At 37.8% G+C, this 16592-nt stretch overlaps 4 protein-coding genes across 4 annotated transcripts; 2 read left to right on the top strand and 2 right to left on the bottom strand.

Moving 5' to 3' along the window:
- Window positions 1-5790: 5790 nt before the first annotated feature.
- LOC120778908 (brachyurin-like) lies at window positions 5791-6955 on the top strand. The gene is made up of 4 exons (XM_040110955.1): window positions 5791-6094; window positions 6162-6337; window positions 6400-6498; window positions 6604-6955. Exons 1-4 carry the CDS (start codon window positions 5799-5801, stop codon window positions 6912-6914), a joined length of 882 nt encoding a protein of 293 aa, XP_039966889.1. The 5' UTR covers window positions 5791-5798; the 3' UTR covers window positions 6915-6955.
- Window positions 6956-7069: 114 nt separating this feature from the next.
- On the bottom strand, window positions 7070-9905 carry LOC120776969 (brachyurin). Its single transcript, XM_040108062.1, has 4 exons — window positions 9538-9905; window positions 9283-9458; window positions 7748-8376; window positions 7070-7192 (listed from the first exon to the last, which is right to left on the bottom strand). The coding sequence occupies exons 1-4, from the start codon at window positions 9903-9905 to the stop codon at window positions 7070-7072; spliced, it is 1296 nt and encodes a 431-aa protein (XP_039963996.1).
- A 3299-nt stretch (window positions 9906-13204) lies between these two features.
- On the bottom strand, window positions 13205-14328 carry LOC120778907 (protein tantalus). Its single transcript, XM_040110954.1, has 2 exons — window positions 14206-14328; window positions 13205-14146 (listed from the first exon to the last, which is right to left on the bottom strand). The coding sequence occupies exons 1-2, from the start codon at window positions 14277-14279 to the stop codon at window positions 13234-13236; spliced, it is 987 nt and encodes a 328-aa protein (XP_039966888.1). The 5' UTR covers window positions 14280-14328; the 3' UTR covers window positions 13205-13233.
- Window positions 14329-15376: 1048 nt separating this feature from the next.
- Window positions 15377-16442, top strand: LOC120778911 (serine protease 1-like). Its single transcript, XM_040110958.1, has 3 exons — window positions 15377-15685; window positions 15754-16013; window positions 16078-16442. Exons 1-3 carry the CDS (start codon window positions 15390-15392, stop codon window positions 16377-16379), a joined length of 858 nt encoding a protein of 285 aa, XP_039966892.1. The 5' UTR covers window positions 15377-15389; the 3' UTR covers window positions 16380-16442.
- The last annotated feature ends 150 nt before the right edge of the window (window positions 16443-16592 follow it).

The raw sequence follows: 16592 nt of genomic DNA, 5'->3' as shown, positions 1-16592 counted from the left end.
GCAACATGTTTTTCCCATAAATTGAACAGCAGCATTTCGAAATATGTTCAAATTGCTTTGATTAAAAAAATATGTGAGAGATTCAGACAGGTTAAAAGGTTTTTCCAAGATTCAAGACTGAAACGTGACACAGTTATAGCTCAATTCTTGGGCAAGAAAATTGTGCAGCTTTGTGAGACAAGGTGGGTACAAGGACAAGCCGTTCTTCAAATCTCAGTCGCCCTTACAGAAATCGTTCAAGCACTGACAAAAATAAGCGAATGGAAGAAGAGACCGACTGCAGTAAAAGCGTCGAATCTGGTCACCATACTGTGCAACTTCGAGATTACTGTTGGAACATTGGTTGCAACACTGAACACAAAAATTAGATGTTGAAGTGAAAAAACCCAGAGTCAGCGAAACAATCACCCATCTTGAAGCTGTGAAGACTTATACAAAGACAAAGACAGCGATGCTTCAGAACGGATTGAACGGCTTAGCACTCCTCAACATAAACTACGACATTGTTGTGGAACCAGGAGAAGTTTAAATTTTTTTATTAAAATGATCAAACACCGTATTGATTTTATGCTAAATTGTAACTATTTTAGACAAAAATGTACACTCTTACGAGTAAAACATGTTCTCTAATTTTCATTGAGACTACAGAATTACTAGCCGATATATGGGGCTCAGGGAAGTATTGACCTGATTCAGACCATTTTCGATACACAGAATTACTATTGTCAGGAAGGATTCTGTCTGAATTTCAATTGAGTATCTCAAACATAGACCAATATTTTCGTTCGAAAGTCAACTATAGATACTTGGGTCCACATATTCAGTACCTAGGGGCTTGAACAGTTTTGGTTTTGGTTTGCAGTAATAACATTTTATCCCGTTATATTAATTACTTCTTGATTTGTGTATTAGACAGTGAAAGACTCAAATGGAATTTAGAATTGTGCTATATGATAAATAGGTGTGGTTGCTGTCTAATTTCGCCCATTTTCACACTGTGACATTGAAATATACGAAGAATGCCAAATACTAAATTTAGTCGAAATCGGTTTGGTCGGGTCCCGAAATATGAGATTTCACCAAATAGTGGTCGGTGTCAACCCCATCCTCAAATTTTCACAGCAGCTCCCATAAAGCTCCTTCGATTTCGTTCATTTTCACACTGTCGGTAGAGGTTCTTATAATATTAGCATGAAGTAAATTTGATTACTGTCGCTTTAGATTAAACTTATTAGAAGGCGGGGTCACGATCACTTTTCAAAATTGTTTTCTGTTAATGGCGAATTGTGGGCCTGACATTGGTCCGATTACGCCCATTTCAATTTTCAACTTTTCTCGTCATCCTGATCATTTATATATCTATCTCGCTTAGTTTCGCAATCGAAATACATATTTAATATTATAGCTCCATTGTAAACAATTATTCCCAACGGTAATATACATTTGGGATTTCCTTGTTTTCATTATTTTTTGTACAAGAATGACGTGAAGCCAACGTAATTTCCATATTACTCGCATATCGCGTTCGTCAAGTACTTATAAAAACAAACATTAATAATCAATTAAATTGATTTAATTTTCGGAAACACACCAATATTCACAACCAATTTTCACTTCATTACCTTCAACTATATAAATCATTTATAACTTAAAAACCCGGTATAAGATTGCTTCCATAAACATCTATTGGTTTATTGGATGCATAAATTATAATTTATCTTATCGAGGGTTCTTACAACCCCTGCAAGTACACGTCGAATTACCAAAGTATAAAAGCAAACTCGCTAAGACCTCGCTGGTGTTTCTTTCAATTCAACATAGAAGATGAAGCTAGTAATTGCCTTAGTTGTTTGCTTTCTTGGCAGCGTGATCGCTTCCTCCGATAAAGTGGACTGAACCAATGTACCACCACTACATGTGAATCCTAAGCTCCCATATCATCCACGCATGAACCTCGATGAAACCACAGGACGTATTACCAACGGTCAAGTAGCTGCTCAAAAACAATTCCCCTATCAAGCCGGTTTGAGATTGTACGTCATCGGTGGTGCTGCATGGTGTGGTGGCAGTTTGATCTCTGATCGTTGGATTCTGACTGCTGCGCATTGCACAGACTCTTTAAAACATTTAATTTCTTTATACTTAAATTTTTATCCTGAAGATAGTGAATAATAATCAAAACTCGTAAACTTTTCTACATTTTTGAATTATTTACAGCTGCCACGTCAGCCACAGACAAATTGCGCTGGATTGAAGTACCAGTACTGCCGAACAGATCATGCAACCTTTAGTTCCTGTGGCCTTGAAGGACTGGGCTCAAACGTGAGATATATCAGAAAAACCCTCAAAGGAGACCTGCTAATTGAATTTAAAAACCAAGTAGATAGGATAGCCGACACGTTCGGTAGCGCTCTAGTGGGTGTGATTGGTGAGATGGCCGATACAGCCAAAAAACATAATATTACCGTTATGTGCAAGGACCTGGATGAGATAACCACCCATGAAGATATCTGCGACTCATTACAAAACACATCAAAATGGCACATCAAGTGTTAATTGAGCCCGATAGGGCGGCACTCCTACCTACATTACAAAACAAGTGTGGTTTTTAAAACCTAGGAAAGCATTATATAAAAAATATGTGTAAAACTCGAAGTGGCACTCAAATAGTCCTTATATGTCCACGAGCTGAGAATGCCAAAACCTTACTTAAGTGCGGTAAAGTAAAAATCGGTTAGTCTATTTGAAACCTCCGGGAATTTTCACCTACTACTCGCTGTTTTTTGGCGTTTCCATTGATAAGTCTTCCCTTTATACTCGTGGCGGATCCCCAAGTCTCGTGGCAAAGACATGTACTAAATCCCCGAGTTGCATGCTCTGCAAAGATGATCTGAGTACGGCCTGTCCTAAATATGCAAAAATAATGAAGTCAACGGAAAAATTAAGATATGGTAACTAAATCTTGACGCGCTGACCAATGACTAAGCAAGACCTTCTAAAACAGACGGTGCTAGAAAAAAGCATAGATCTCGCCCAATAAAGTGAACAATATTCTCAATGTTCGGAAAGCAAGGAAATATTTTGAAACCTGCTAAGCACGTCCTAGCGACAATTAGCGAATTTCTCCTAGAACTTTCTCTAGATTTTAAGGCATGGTGTACTGCTTGGGCTAGCAAAATTGAAAATCATTGTGGTCGACTCATTCCAGAATTTTTGAGTCAAACAAACCATACGATTTTAAGCAGTGGCACACAAAATACTTTTCAGGAGATGAATAAAGGTTCCATAATAGACCTAGTGTTTGCTAACAAGGTGTCATATATGTACGCAAATAGCGGTCATATGGCTATAATTGCTGAAATTTCGTTCTCCCAAGAAATGGAACTCCGTTGGAGAAATACCTCTCGAAAACGAAGTTGTCCGAAAAATGAATTTGATACTGACGTTTTAGAGAGCGTCTGGAGTGTGGCAAAGGCACCAGACGAAGACGCCGTCCACTTAGTAACCGTGGTGCGAAAAGAACTAGTTGCTGCACGCGACGCAACTATGAGCAGGACGAAATATATTTACAATATAAAGCCGGTACACTGATGGAACGAAGAAATCGCCAAGCTGAGGAAGCTCTGTAACCAGGGAAATAAAAATGAAATACGCCTTAGAGAGGCATTTAAATGCCAAAAAAGCTCCTGAAGTCAGCCATTTCAGGATTTAAAAGTCGCAGCAACCGCCAGATTATCAGAGAGACAATACGGCTTTATAAAAAAGAAGTCCACTATTGACGCAGTAAGAAAATGTTAAAAAAGTGGGAAAGACGGAAAGGTGGTACAAAACAACTACTAATAACACTGGATGTAAAAAATGCTAAGAATACCAAACAATTTTGAAAACAATTGCGGATGATCTCATAGTGGTAGCAGTGGCTAAATATTTGGATTCAAATGCAATGACTGCATAAACGGTTTCCGCAGATGGTTTGCTACCATGAGTCTAGATCTGGCTGAGCAGAAAACATAAGTCTTGCTCATAAGCTCCTGTAAAATTGAAGAAATAATATCGCTCACCATAGGAGAATGTGAGATTACTTCTCAGCCACATTTGAAGTATCTTGGTATAATAGTGAAACCGGGCCTAAGTCTTGCTCTTAAGCTCCAGTAAAATTGAAGAAATGATATCGCTCACCATAGGAGAATGTGAGATTACTTGTCAGCCACAATTGAAGTATCTTGGTGTAATAGTGGACACAAGACTCAAATTCAAGGAGCGCTGGTAATATACAGTGCATAGGCTTTCTGCAATATACGGGATAAGTGCTTTCCGAACCATATCAAATGACGATGCTGAGGTATTGGCCAGTATGACACCGATTGACATTCAGGGAGACGAATTCGTGCGAATGTATAACTTATCAGAGAGATATAGCGCAGCAAAATGAGAGGAGAGAATCAAAAGCATCGCAATGTGGCAGCAACGGTAGCAAACTTCATGCAAAGGGCAAACATGGTCATGACTTTAGTCCATATTGTTCGACGTGTACAGAGTGCATAGAAGACTCTGAACACGTACTCTAAAGATTGAGTGCCTGGCGCCACCTCAACTTGCAACGGCGACTCCAGCGGTCCATTAGTGTACAATGATGGTGAGAGCACTGTTTTGGTTGGTATCGCTTTGGGTTGTAAGGATGGCAGGCTAGGTGTGTTCACTCGCATCACTTCCCATTTGGACTGGATAGAAGAAAAGACCGGTTTTGCATATTACCAAATGAAAATACAATTAATTTGTTTAATAATATTTATACACCTTAGCATTATTTATTATTTTTCTTTATGTAATTCTTATGTATATATTAAGTGAATTTTCTTTCAAAGCGAGTTGGCAGCCCACATAACAGAAATAGTTTACACAGAGCAGAAAAGCAGCACACTTTTAGGCGCAAACAATAGTAAATGTTTGCTCGTTGCTCTTTGTGGATACTATATACATGGTGACAAAAAAGTACCTGGAAATTGTAAATAAAACGCAAAATAAACTTAAAAAACTCTTTTCATAAGCACTTTTTGGGATTATCGTTTTGTCTCTTCAATCTACGGAGCGGCAATTTCAGTTTGGAAACTAGAAAAATCACACGGAGCCAATTCTGGTGAATGCGGTGGTTGGTCAATGGTATTCATTGCGTTTTTGACTTTAAATTCGAGAACAATCGTACCTACTATTTTTGAAAACAAAGCAGCTTTATCAGCCCTATATTTAAAAAGGATCATGAAATTAAAAAAAATAAACTAGGTACATATGTATGTAGTTATACAATACACATATTTACATATGTATGATATTTACGTCTAGAGAGATCACACTCGAAATATTTACTATTTAACTGTAATATAAACAGTTATTTCCTACGATTACATAAATATGGGATTTCCTTGTTTTCATTCTCTTCTTGTACAAGAATGACGTGACGCCAACGTAATCTCCATTTGACTCGTATGCCGGCACACGCACGTTCGTCAAGTACTTACTATATATCAAAAAAACAAAAACAATAATAATCAATTAATTGTTTAGTTTTAAACCGAATTTATTTACAACCAAATTCTACTTCATTACCTCAAACTAAATGGAGCATTTATAACTTTAAAACCGGTATAAGATTTCTGCCATAAATAAATCGATAGGGTTGGATGCATAAATTATTAGTTATCTTATCGAGGGTCTTTCAAGTATTTGTCGACTTAGTTCTGAAGTATAAAAGCAAACGTGCTGAAAACTACGCCAGTGTTTCTTTAAGTTCAACATAGAAGATGAAGCTAGTACTTGCCTTAGTTGTCTGCATTTTTGGCAGCGTGATTGCTTCCACCGATAAAGTGGATTGGACCAATGTACCACCACTGCATGTGAATCCTAAACTCCCATATCATCCACGTATGAACCTCGATGGACCTACAGGACGTATTACCAACGGTGAAATAGCTGCTGAAAAACAATTCCCCTATCAAGTCGGTTTGAGATTGTACATGTCCGGCGGTGCTGCATGGTGTGGTGGCAGTTTGATCTCTGATCGTTGGGTTCTGACCGCTGCGCATTGCACAGACTCTTTGTAAGTAATTATGCTCCGAGACTGTTCTGCCGTAAATTATAATGTTAACACATTCCAAATTTCCTAGGACTACTGGCGTTGATGTGTACTTGGGTGCTTGGGATATCTCAGACGCTACCGAAAAGAACCAACAGATCATTTTCGTTTCTGCAAAGAATGTTATTGTGCATGAAGAATGGGTTAGCTCCACGATCACCAATGATATTTCGCTCATTAAACTGCCAGTTCCAATTGAATTCAACGGTTCGTAATCCCGCACGAGATTTTAACCTAAACCTTATTGTTAAATATTTTTAAAATCATAGATTACATTCAACCAATTGCCTTGCCCAAAAAGTCAGCCAGCTACGACAGCTATGTTGACCAGGCAGTGATCGCCTCTGGATGGGGAAAGATTACCGATTGTAAGTTATGCAAACAATTAATTTCTTTAAACCTAAACTTTTATCTTGAACTAAGTGACTAATAATCAAAACTCATAAACTTTTCTTCTTTTTTAAATAATTCAGCTGCTACCTCAGTCACCGACAAATTGCGTTGGATTGAAGTGCCAGTACTGTCAAATACAGTATGCAATCGTTGGTTCCTTGGCTCCGTTAAATCCACAAACATTTGCATCAAGACAACTGGCGGTACCTCAACTTGCAACGGCGACTCCGGCGGTCCATTGGTGTACAATGATGGTGAGAGCACTGTTTTGGTTGGTGCCACTTCCTTCGGTATTGCTTTGGGTTGTGAGGTTGGCTGGCCCGGTGTGTTCACTCGCATCACTTCCTACTTGGATTGGATCGAAGAAAAGACCGGTGTTGCATATTACTAAATGAAAATACAATAAATTGCTTAATAATATTTACACACTTAGTATTATATTTCTTCTTATTTCTTATTTACATATGTATGTATATGGAGTAAGTGTTGAATATTGCTTGGGATTTCGATATTATTATTGAGTTTATTAATAATCTTCAATGAGCTTCATTGACGATTCATTATGAACACAAGCAAATGTATGAAATCATTATGTTCGTTATCGGTTCTATAAATCAATGCCGGTCTTATCGAACCATCCGGTGGTGAATTGTAAATTACTTCAAGTAGCTGTCAAGTTTATTCGAAGTTTCAATGGCGAACGCGACAGATAGTCTGCAGTATAATAGTATACTTGCGTTCAATAAAAATTTAATTGGATTCGTACCTGTTACTTCTTCTTGAATGGCGTAGATGTTTTAGCAATTTGGCGCCGAAATACCAAGTTCAGCCAGCTCCTTCTCCACCTGATCTCTCTAACGGAGTGGAAGCCTTCCTCTTCCTCTGCTTCCCCCGGCTGGAGTTTCTGTCCGATAAAATAATCGAGTCTGGTTCCAGTTTTTGAAAGCTTGTTTTTCTTGTTTACCAAGGGAAAGGATGGATCTAGTAATTTTGATCTCTAGCCTCGTATCAGAGAGCAAATGCTTTCAAAAATTTTCTATCTATGTTTTGAAATTGGGGATGCTTCCAAGCTAGCGGTCAAGAGAACTCTTAAAGCTTTTCGAGGTATTCAAAAAAACTAAAATATATACATCATATGAATCATGGAAAACAACTTTATTTGCATTGAAATAAATCTCACAAAAAAATATATTTTCGATAACTTCTTGGCGGCGTATAACGCACCCTTTGCCTTGGCGGCCTTAAAGTATACGACGTGCGGCCAACCCTGGATGGGCGATTCAGGCGTGTTGGTGTAAACTCGGGTATCTGTTCAGTGCTGTCATTCCAGTCTTCTTCGTCTTCCATCGTTAAATCCTCCTTTAGGTATTTGTATCTGCGTTGCTTTCGCTCGTAATCTTTTAACATCTTTTTGAAAACAATCGCGTTCGATGATTCGTGCCACAATTCAATGCCGGTTTCATCATTAATCCAGTCCAGGTATGAAGCGACTTTCGTAAATGCCGCCGGATAGCCGAGATTGCAGCCATGTATACTTCCGAATGATGTGAGACCGACGAGTATACGTTTTTTCGTGTGTTTGCGACGTACAACCAGTGGACCGCCAGAATCGCCGTTGCAAGTGGAACGCGCATACTTGCCGCTCGTACAGATATTCGTGCTGTGATATGAAAGCGGGAAACTGCGTTTGCAAGTCCAACCGTCGATTATGCGCAGCCTCACATAACGTAGCACGTTGCTAATAGCATGCGCGCCCATCGCATAGCGCCCCCAGCCGGAAGCGATGGCTAATTTATTTTCAAAGTCTTGGTACTCATAACTGCGACGCGGCAATGGAATCGGCTGTATGCGATCTGCAAAAAATATAGCGAAAATTAATAAGTAGAAGTCTTTGATAATAACAATTTCTTTGAATTAAATATAATGGAAGAAGTAAAAGGACGAGATGTATGATGAATAAAATAAATTACTGAACGCCTTTAGGGGCTATGGATATAGCAAAGCTTATGATCACATCATTATGAGATGAAAAGAAGATCGTAGAGTTGTGGGTTCCTTGTTACGGCTCCTATAAGTGGCTTCGATATGGAGAATTAAAAAACTTGGAGGGTTTTAAGCAATTATGAAGTAAGGCGGGAGGGTAAAAGTACCTGCCGGACCCGAAGCTCTTATTTGCAGATTTCAATTCTCCAACAATCACACCCGGGGGCCGGTTTTTTCTCTACGGCGCTGAATATAGGATAAAAATAAAGAATAACTGTACTCATCTTGCGAATAAATCATTAATTTTGTGAAAGATCAAGACACATGTTCATTTGGCTTCCCAAAGGATTGTACATAATAGTCTAAGTGTGATCCGCTGTCATGCTGAGGTTTCAGCCCTCTAATCTGGGACAAATTCAGTTCATGGGTAATTTAAAGATCTGGAGGGTTATAGGAAATGAATGAGAGAGGCGGTAGGGAGAGAGTTCAGGTACAATTCCTGCAGGAGCCGAAGTTTTTGAAGGAGTTTGGTGCTATCCAAGAATGTTTTGCAGATTTGATTTCTCTAACAAGCATACCCGGGGACCGGTTTCATCTGGCTTCACAAAGGACTGGACCCACTACACACTAGTTCAGATTAACTTTCGGTGGTTATGGATACACAGAGAGAATCAGGAATTTTTTATTGTTGGCTTCGAGGTGATTTTTCCCATATAGAATTATATTGTATGCAATCATACCCCGTAAGAAGGAAATTTTTAGTCACAAATATTTACCGTTAAATTCGATAGGCACTGGCAAGCGCACCAAAGCGATGTCATCTTTGAGACGACGCGGATTCCACGATGGATATATGATGAAACTGTTACGCTTAACCATAATGCGTACTTGGCCCATTTCGTTGGCGTTTTTAATCTCATGAGCACCGAGAAACACTAAAGCACGCTTGGCCCTTCGTTGGCAATATGAAAAGTAGAATAACAAATTACTTTTAGCACTAATTACTATATTGTATATGATTGTCCACATACATATCCACACAATGTGCCGCAGTCAAGACATATTCATCCGAAATCAATGCTCCACCACACCAGTACAGCCCCTTGGGCCGCTGCAACAACAAACCGACTTGATATGGAAAGCTATGACGTTGTGCGACGCTGCCGCCAAAAATACGATCCATCGCGGGCGTACGATGCAACCGCATATCGTCTTCTGCGTCAGCGTCCGCTTCTAAACTGAAAACCATCGGCTCACCAGAATAATCATCGGTCGGTTCCGGCATGGACAGCAAATACATTGGTTTCACTTGCCGCCAACTGGTGGCGGTGTAGCGCTCCACTAGACACGTTAGCAGCAGCATTTGAAGCATTGGCACTTTGTTGGTGTGTGAAGTCATCACTTATTTAACAATTTCCGCTTTTATTGTTTACTTAAATGCTTGGATTGTTGTTGTCAGCACTTTTTTGCGCTATGAGGCGAAAGGCCACCACCGTTTGACTTTCTTTATTTTTGCCTGTGAGGCTATTATTACACTCTTTTTGTTGTTGTAGCGCTTTACTTCACTGCATTTCATAAAAAAGTATACGAAATCGTGTAATTGAATTTGAACTTCGCTAGGTACGGCGTTAGTAAACTTTATTTGCCACTTGCCACACTTGACTTGCACTTGCAAATGTGCGCATGCGCGTCGATGTGCATGAAAGTATGTGTGTGGTTATGATGGTTTGTATTTTTACACAATCGCGCAACTAGAGCCGCCCGTTATATGTTTCAGCTACGAACCGTTATATTGCACACGCGCATTTCGACTGAGCACTGTCTGCTCTGTGTCAGTTATTTTTATAAACTACAAAATTTCTCACAAGTACATAAATTAAGTTATCATAATATGATACGGCTTGCCTGCAACAGCCCTAAACATAAGCAATCTCTTACGAGCATTCGCGTTGCACTTGCTAAACTTCATGCCACACCACACTCATTTCTGCAGCAGACATCCACAAACGTATCAAATGAGAGTAAGCTTCCCATTTGATGAATGAATGAAATGCCTTTGAAAGGTGGCTGCGCTGGAGTTTGGTGTCAAGCCGCTCGTTGAGTTGTTGCAAATTGCGTCACTAGGTCTGCGGTGCCTCAGTATTGCCACAAATAAATACAATGTAATGTTTGTGTGATTGTTAGTAGATGAATTTGTACAAAATAACTTATTAGTAAACAAGTTGCTGGTTTAATTTGCTGCCTCATTGCCTTTTTCCAACATCACAGTTCGAATTCCTACAAGTCTGCATTAAGTAATTATGGCCCGGCGCGACAAAAATGTAATGGATTACTAGTGCAACAGCGAGCAGGCTTTTGCCGCCAAGCATACATGTAAATTTCAACAATAAGTATTATTTGAAGAAATAATTGCTGCGCATGAACTTAAAAATTCATTAATTATTGAAGTTTGATTAGAAATACGAAAATACTTTTTCTACTATCCAATATGTTCTTCATTTACAACAACTATGCACTTTATTGCCTTATAATAGGCTGCCAGGTGTTGTACTTCATGTACACATGTATTTACAACAACAATTACTACTACAATTGCATAAATGCTCAATGCGCTACATAGCTTTAGGCTTCCTGTTGTCTTTGAAGGTATCTGCATATCGTTTACAAATGTACTACAGACATACATACTTACCCACCTACATACACATGTATATACAACCAAACCTACCTGCATACCTACCTTGCATTCATATATACAAATTTTACATGTTTGTAAGTATGTAGCTAATGTTTTGCATGCAGGAAATCATAATATGCATCAATAAGTTCAAATTTTTGAATGCCAATCCATATTCAAGTCATTTCGTGGCAAAAAGGCGGAGTCATTTAGTGCTTGTCAAGGCACAACGGTAAATCCCAAGCAATGTAATTTGGGGCAAGTGCATATTCATAAGTATGTTTCATGTAAAAGCTTAAATTTCAATGGTTTTCTACAAAACTTAACAAGTTTCCTGAATTATCAACTATGGCAAAGTACTTTACCAAGCATGTGTATATTATGTATGCATAATATGCATAAGTGTGTGTGAGAATTTTTATTACTAACTCTTTAATGCCGAAAATTTGGAATAGTTTACGCATAAAAATATGTGAAAATAAACTTTTAAGCAATTTTCACTTCCTAACTCCCACAATTTGTTGCACAAAGAGCATAACAGTTTTGTTTAATTAACGTTTGTTTATAATACATTGGTAAAAGTCAAGCAAAATATGCACCAAATAGCCAAATTTGCTATGCGAATGTTTTGTTGTTGTTATAACGGGTACCTAATCCTCGTTGGGATGGTAAGGTTTAGCCAGGTTGTAGTTGACGTTATGTAACGGAAGGCCCAAGAAACGTGCTGTTTCGACGGAGTCGAACCAAAGGGAGGGGGGTTGGTGGAACATGCAAAGAGGTGGCCAGTGTCATGCGGAGACTCATTGCACGCAGGACATATATTAGATATGTCGGGGTCTATTCTGGCTAAGTAGGAGTTTAATCTGCTACAGTATCCAGAACGAAGTTGCGCAAGGGTCACTGTCGTTTCTCTGAATTGTTTTCGGGTTTTATGGCTGCCAGTCTGTAGGACCAACGGGTAATTTCGCCTTTTAGCCCTTTTTTTGATTTATATGCATTATATGCGTCATAGAATTTTGATATCTTCACGAAATTTTGCATGAATTATTGTTTAAAACAACGGTATATTCTCCGAAGAAATTGTTCAAATCGAACCACTATTCATTATAGTTGCCATACAAACTGAACAAACAAAACCAAATTCTTGTATAGAAAGCTTTTCCTTTTAAAATTATATCTCCCCGAAATGTAGCATGAAATAATCGTATCACTATAGCATATACTTAGCTGCCATTTGAGTAACATATTTCCTTGTAAACGAAGTTATCGCAAAGACTTTGCATTATGTATAAATCAATTCAAATATAAACACACTTTTGGTATCACAAAATGTTACACTTATACATGCCATTCTCAAAAATCTATCGTTTTCCTATCGGTTGATTACATAAGAGATATCAAAACCATAAAATATCCACATAGCGTAAATTAAATTGTATTAAATTGATTTATTTTCATGGAATTGTTTTTGTAGTTAGCTTTTCATATCTGTTGAGCTTCAGTAAATGCGACAAATTGCAGAAACGTTGTAAATTTGCAACGAAAAGTTCAGCACAAAGTCATATTTGTAATGAATTCATTTTAATTATGATATTTTTGTGAAATACACTTAAAATATTCTTCAAGTAATCGGAACTCTTTATATAATATAGCTTAGAAGAAATTACGTTACGAACTGTCTTAATGCTAGTAGTAGTTGACGTTTGTAAAATCGTATGCTCTTGCACGAATAGATTAAATGTAATAAGACACAAATTAAAACATTCATCATCAATATTATTATGCAAACACACACAAATAATACGTACAATCAATATCTTAAGTCTTAAATGAGGAAAGTTGGTGAATAATTAATGAATTTCAATTATGATTTTATAATAAAAATTTCACAAAATTAAAATATTAAGGATATGAAACATGTAGTTTAAACAAAAACCAAAATTGGCAGTGAATTTCAATAACACTCACAATTAAACTTGGTACTCTCAAAATGTAGTATAATATATCTAATTTCTAACTAACGTATAACTTCTAAATAATTATGATTCACTTATGCAGTACTCAAACTAGTATCTGCGGTATCTGAAGAATATGACAGAGTTCCACAATTATTTGACACAAGATATAACGCCTCCCTATCAACCTTTGGATTGCTATACTGATTTGCATCAACTAAATCCGTTCCCAGTTGCATTGCGAAATCAGTCTTTGTTGGGGTCGCTTCTGCAGACAGCGAAGAATCTGCCGCTACAACGCACATTTCTGCCTCCATTGATACATCCTGTGGATTATTGTCATCAGTCTCCAGATCGGCATCTTCTACGTCGGCTTCGTCGCCGAAACTTTTATTCAAACGATCGATGAAATCATGTAATGATATCTTTTTGCAAGCACTTCGTCGTCCAAAGGCTTTTTTTATTTTAGCACGTCTCTGTTTTATTAAAGCTTTATTGGTATTCAAACCATCTGAACAGGATAACGAACGTCGTATTTTACGTAAACCAATTAAACGTAATGCACTATTGCAGGCTGCAACAGCATCATTGCCGCGGCGCGGTTCAGGCTGTGGGTCTTCAAAAATTGTCTCCAAGCAAGTGGGTCGGAAACTTTTCAGTTTTTTATTGCAGTAAATTTTACGTATATCAGCTGGACGGAGCATAGAGAAATCACATGTCATTGAGGAGCTGTGGCGTTTTGGTTTCACAATCGAACGTCGTTTTAGTTTTAAGCTATTTTCTTTGCAAGCACGACGCGGCAAATTGCGACGCTGTGAAAGACTGCCACCGGCTATGCTAGTGCTGCTGCTGCTATCTGCATCATCATCACCAAATAAGTTGGTTTCGCCGGAACTGTTCAAATCTGATTCTATATCACTCTCTGTGGTATTATCGTTCTTCTTACACTTGTCGTTTGTATCTACGGTTCTGGACATCTCTTGCAATTGATCGGCCATGTTACCCAAACTGCAAATGAAATCCTCGATTTATACCAAGCTTGCTGCAATTTATTTCAGTTTGCTTACCGACTTTCAACCAAAATATCTTCACAATTTTGTTGAAAATTTATTTTCGCTATACCAGAAAGAATACGTTCCATAATTTGTTAAAAACTCATAGGTATATTTCTGTTTACTACTCGAATTGAAATGTCAAACAAATTCGTTAAACTGTTTTGACACACAGTCAACAGTTTAGAATGCACTGTAGACAAGCGTAAAGATTGCCAGACTGCTTGTTACGTTTATTTTTCAGCTGATTCTTGAAATAATACGCAAGCGTACACAATATTTTGAACTAAATAAAAGTATGTTATATACCCGATTTATATATACATAATCTTAGTTTTATATAGTTATCTCAACTTATGTAGTTAACAACAAAATTTCTGAACGCATATCTTAAATATTGCAGGTTCACGTCAAGAAAAGTAAATGTCAAATGAGACAGCTACACTGCTGTTATCTTACAGTCGAGCCCGAAAATATTAGTTCTGTTGAACAGTTAAAAAATATGACTGAGTAGAGACTAAAGTAACAGCATTCGCTTTAGTTTAGGTAAATTAAAAAATAGCTGAAATACAAAAAAATGAAAGCGCATCTGAAACTTAAAAAAAGCACAGTAGTAAAAATATTAGTTTTCAAGATAAGGGTGGTATTCACTATTTAAATGCTTTGCTATCTGAATTTTTGTGATTGCAAGCAATGGGACATTCTTTATAATTTCTAACGTTGCTAAAAAAAATCAGAAGTATAGAAATTTAATCAATTTGAAAATGAAAAAAAAAATACAAAATTGATTTGTCTATTATAATGTAATTTATCTATCTTCACAAAAAATAGTAGTATTAACTATGGGGAATACTCTATAATTAGACTTTCTGGTAATACATTAACACAAAAAATACGAAAGAAACGAAAGATCCCCTATTATTGATCATATAAATCTGTTCATAACCATAAGACCTCTTTTTATATAATTGGTAAATCCGAAAACTTGTACACGTTTGTAAATATATAGTTAATGGCATCCATTATATTATCATTTAAATTTACAATATTCTTTAATCGATTTATATGCGATAGGCTTATCATATAATCATTGAATGGTATTATTTATGGTTACGAACGACCAACTTTATCTTTGCCTATAAAATGATTTGCTCACAACAAGTAACATCAGTTGCTCATACAACGTATTCCCGATTAAAATGAAGGTCTTCATCGCACTCGTTTTATCCTTGGCTGTTGCCTCGGCTTACATCGTTCCCGATCAGTCATCTGGCAATGAAGATGTGGACAATGCTTTTGAGAAGCCTGCTTTCATAGAGGATTTGCCAACATCACCAGTTTTATCCGGTCGAATTACCAACGGCAACATTGCTGCGACTGGACAATTTCCTCATCAAGCCGGTTTGACGCTAACTCGCAGCACAGGAAATTATTGGTGCGGTGGTTCCCTCATCGGGCCAACTTGGGTTTTAACAGCAGCTCACTGCTCTGACCAGTAAGCGAAGCTATACATTATCATGAATTATTCAATCTTTAAGTTTTTTTCTTAAATTATTTTCATAGAGTTACTCAGGTGATCGTTTATTTGGGCAGCACTACACGTACTGCATATAAAGTCAAGTACACTGTTACCTCCAGCTCTATCTACCAACACACCGGCTATGACTCCAAAACTCTTGCCAATGATATTACATTGATTAAGATCCCTGCTGTGACTTACACTAGCGATATATCCGCTATTAAATTGCCTTCGATCTCTTCATCGTACGCTACCTACGCTGGCAGCTATGCTATCGCTTCAGGCTGGGGCCGCACCACCGACAGTAAGTCTCCATATTCAACCATGTATCGATATTTGTGGTTAGTATTAACTTTTTTCTGTTTCAGCGTCGTCGACTTCTTCATCTTTGAATTACGCTCGTCTCCCGATCATAGCTAATTCGGTCTGTTCTGCTGCTTATGGCACACAAGTTGTAACGGCCAACACCATCTGTGTATCTACCCCTAGCGGTACGTCCACCTGCCAAGGTGATTCTGGTGGCCCATTGGCTTTGGAATCCGATGGTGTGCTTGTCGGCGTTACTTCGTTCGTATCGAGTGCCGGTTGCCAATCTGGCGCTCCAGCTGGTTTCATTCGTGTGACTAGCTACCTCAATTGGATTAAAGAGAAAACTGGCATCTCTTACTAATAAACGAAATTCTTAAAATTTGACAGGAAATATAATTGCTGTATGCTTACAATTCCTACTAAATATTTCAGTTTTGTTTTAGCATACATGATTTTATTTATAATGATTTTTTTGATTAATTCAATATCTATCAAATTATGGCTAAAGGGTTCAGTTAGGTTGTGGGGTTGATCCAAAATCCATAAAACTCTCTTGGATAGAAATTCTTCCTTT

Source organism: Bactrocera tryoni, chromosome 5 (assembly GCF_016617805.1).
Source record: "Bactrocera tryoni isolate S06 chromosome 5, CSIRO_BtryS06_freeze2, whole genome shotgun sequence".
Taxonomy (NCBI): Eukaryota; Metazoa; Arthropoda; class Insecta; order Diptera; family Tephritidae; genus Bactrocera; species Bactrocera tryoni.
Note: the sequence above shows the minus strand (reverse complement) of the source record. Positions and strands in the feature narration are given on the sequence as shown.

What these genes read in the sequence shown, in the direction of transcription:
- LOC120778907 (XM_040110954.1), bottom strand. Translation starts at nt 14,279, where the DNA reads ATGGAACGTATTCTTTCTGGTATAGCGAAAATAAATTTTCAACAAAAT. An exon ending in GATATTTTGGTTGAAAGTCG is followed by an intron (nt 14,147 to 14,205) that starts GTAAGCAAACTG and finishes TTTCATTTGCAG; the next exon opens with TTTGGGTAACATGGCCGATC.
- LOC120778911 (XM_040110958.1), top strand. Translation starts at nt 15,390, where the DNA reads ATGAAGGTCTTCATCGCACTCGTTTTATCCTTGGCTGTTGCCTCGGCT. An exon ending in GCAGCTCACTGCTCTGACCA is followed by an intron (nt 15,686 to 15,753) that starts GTAAGCGAAGCT and finishes TTATTTTCATAG; the next exon opens with AGTTACTCAGGTGATCGTTT. An exon ending in CTGGGGCCGCACCACCGACA is followed by an intron (nt 16,014 to 16,077) that starts GTAAGTCTCCAT and finishes TTTCTGTTTCAG; the next exon opens with CGTCGTCGACTTCTTCATCT.
- LOC120778908 (XM_040110955.1), top strand. Translation starts at nt 5,799, where the DNA reads ATGAAGCTAGTACTTGCCTTAGTTGTCTGCATTTTTGGCAGCGTGATT. An exon ending in GCGCATTGCACAGACTCTTT is followed by an intron (nt 6,095 to 6,161) that starts GTAAGTAATTAT and finishes CAAATTTCCTAG; the next exon opens with GACTACTGGCGTTGATGTGT. An exon ending in AGTTCCAATTGAATTCAACG is followed by an intron (nt 6,338 to 6,399) that starts GTTCGTAATCCC and finishes TTAAAATCATAG; the next exon opens with ATTACATTCAACCAATTGCC.
- LOC120776969 (XM_040108062.1), bottom strand. Translation starts at nt 9,905, where the DNA reads ATGACTTCACACACCAACAAAGTGCCAATGCTTCAAATGCTGCTGCTA. An exon ending in GCGGCACATTGTGTGGATAT is followed by an intron (nt 9,459 to 9,537) that starts GTATGTGGACAA and finishes TTGCCAACGAAG; the next exon opens with GGCCAAGCGTGCTTTAGTGT. An exon ending in TAAGGCCGCCAAGGCAAAGG is followed by an intron (nt 7,193 to 7,747) that starts GTGCGTTATACG and finishes TAAACTTGACAG; the next exon opens with CTACTTGAAGTAATTTACAA.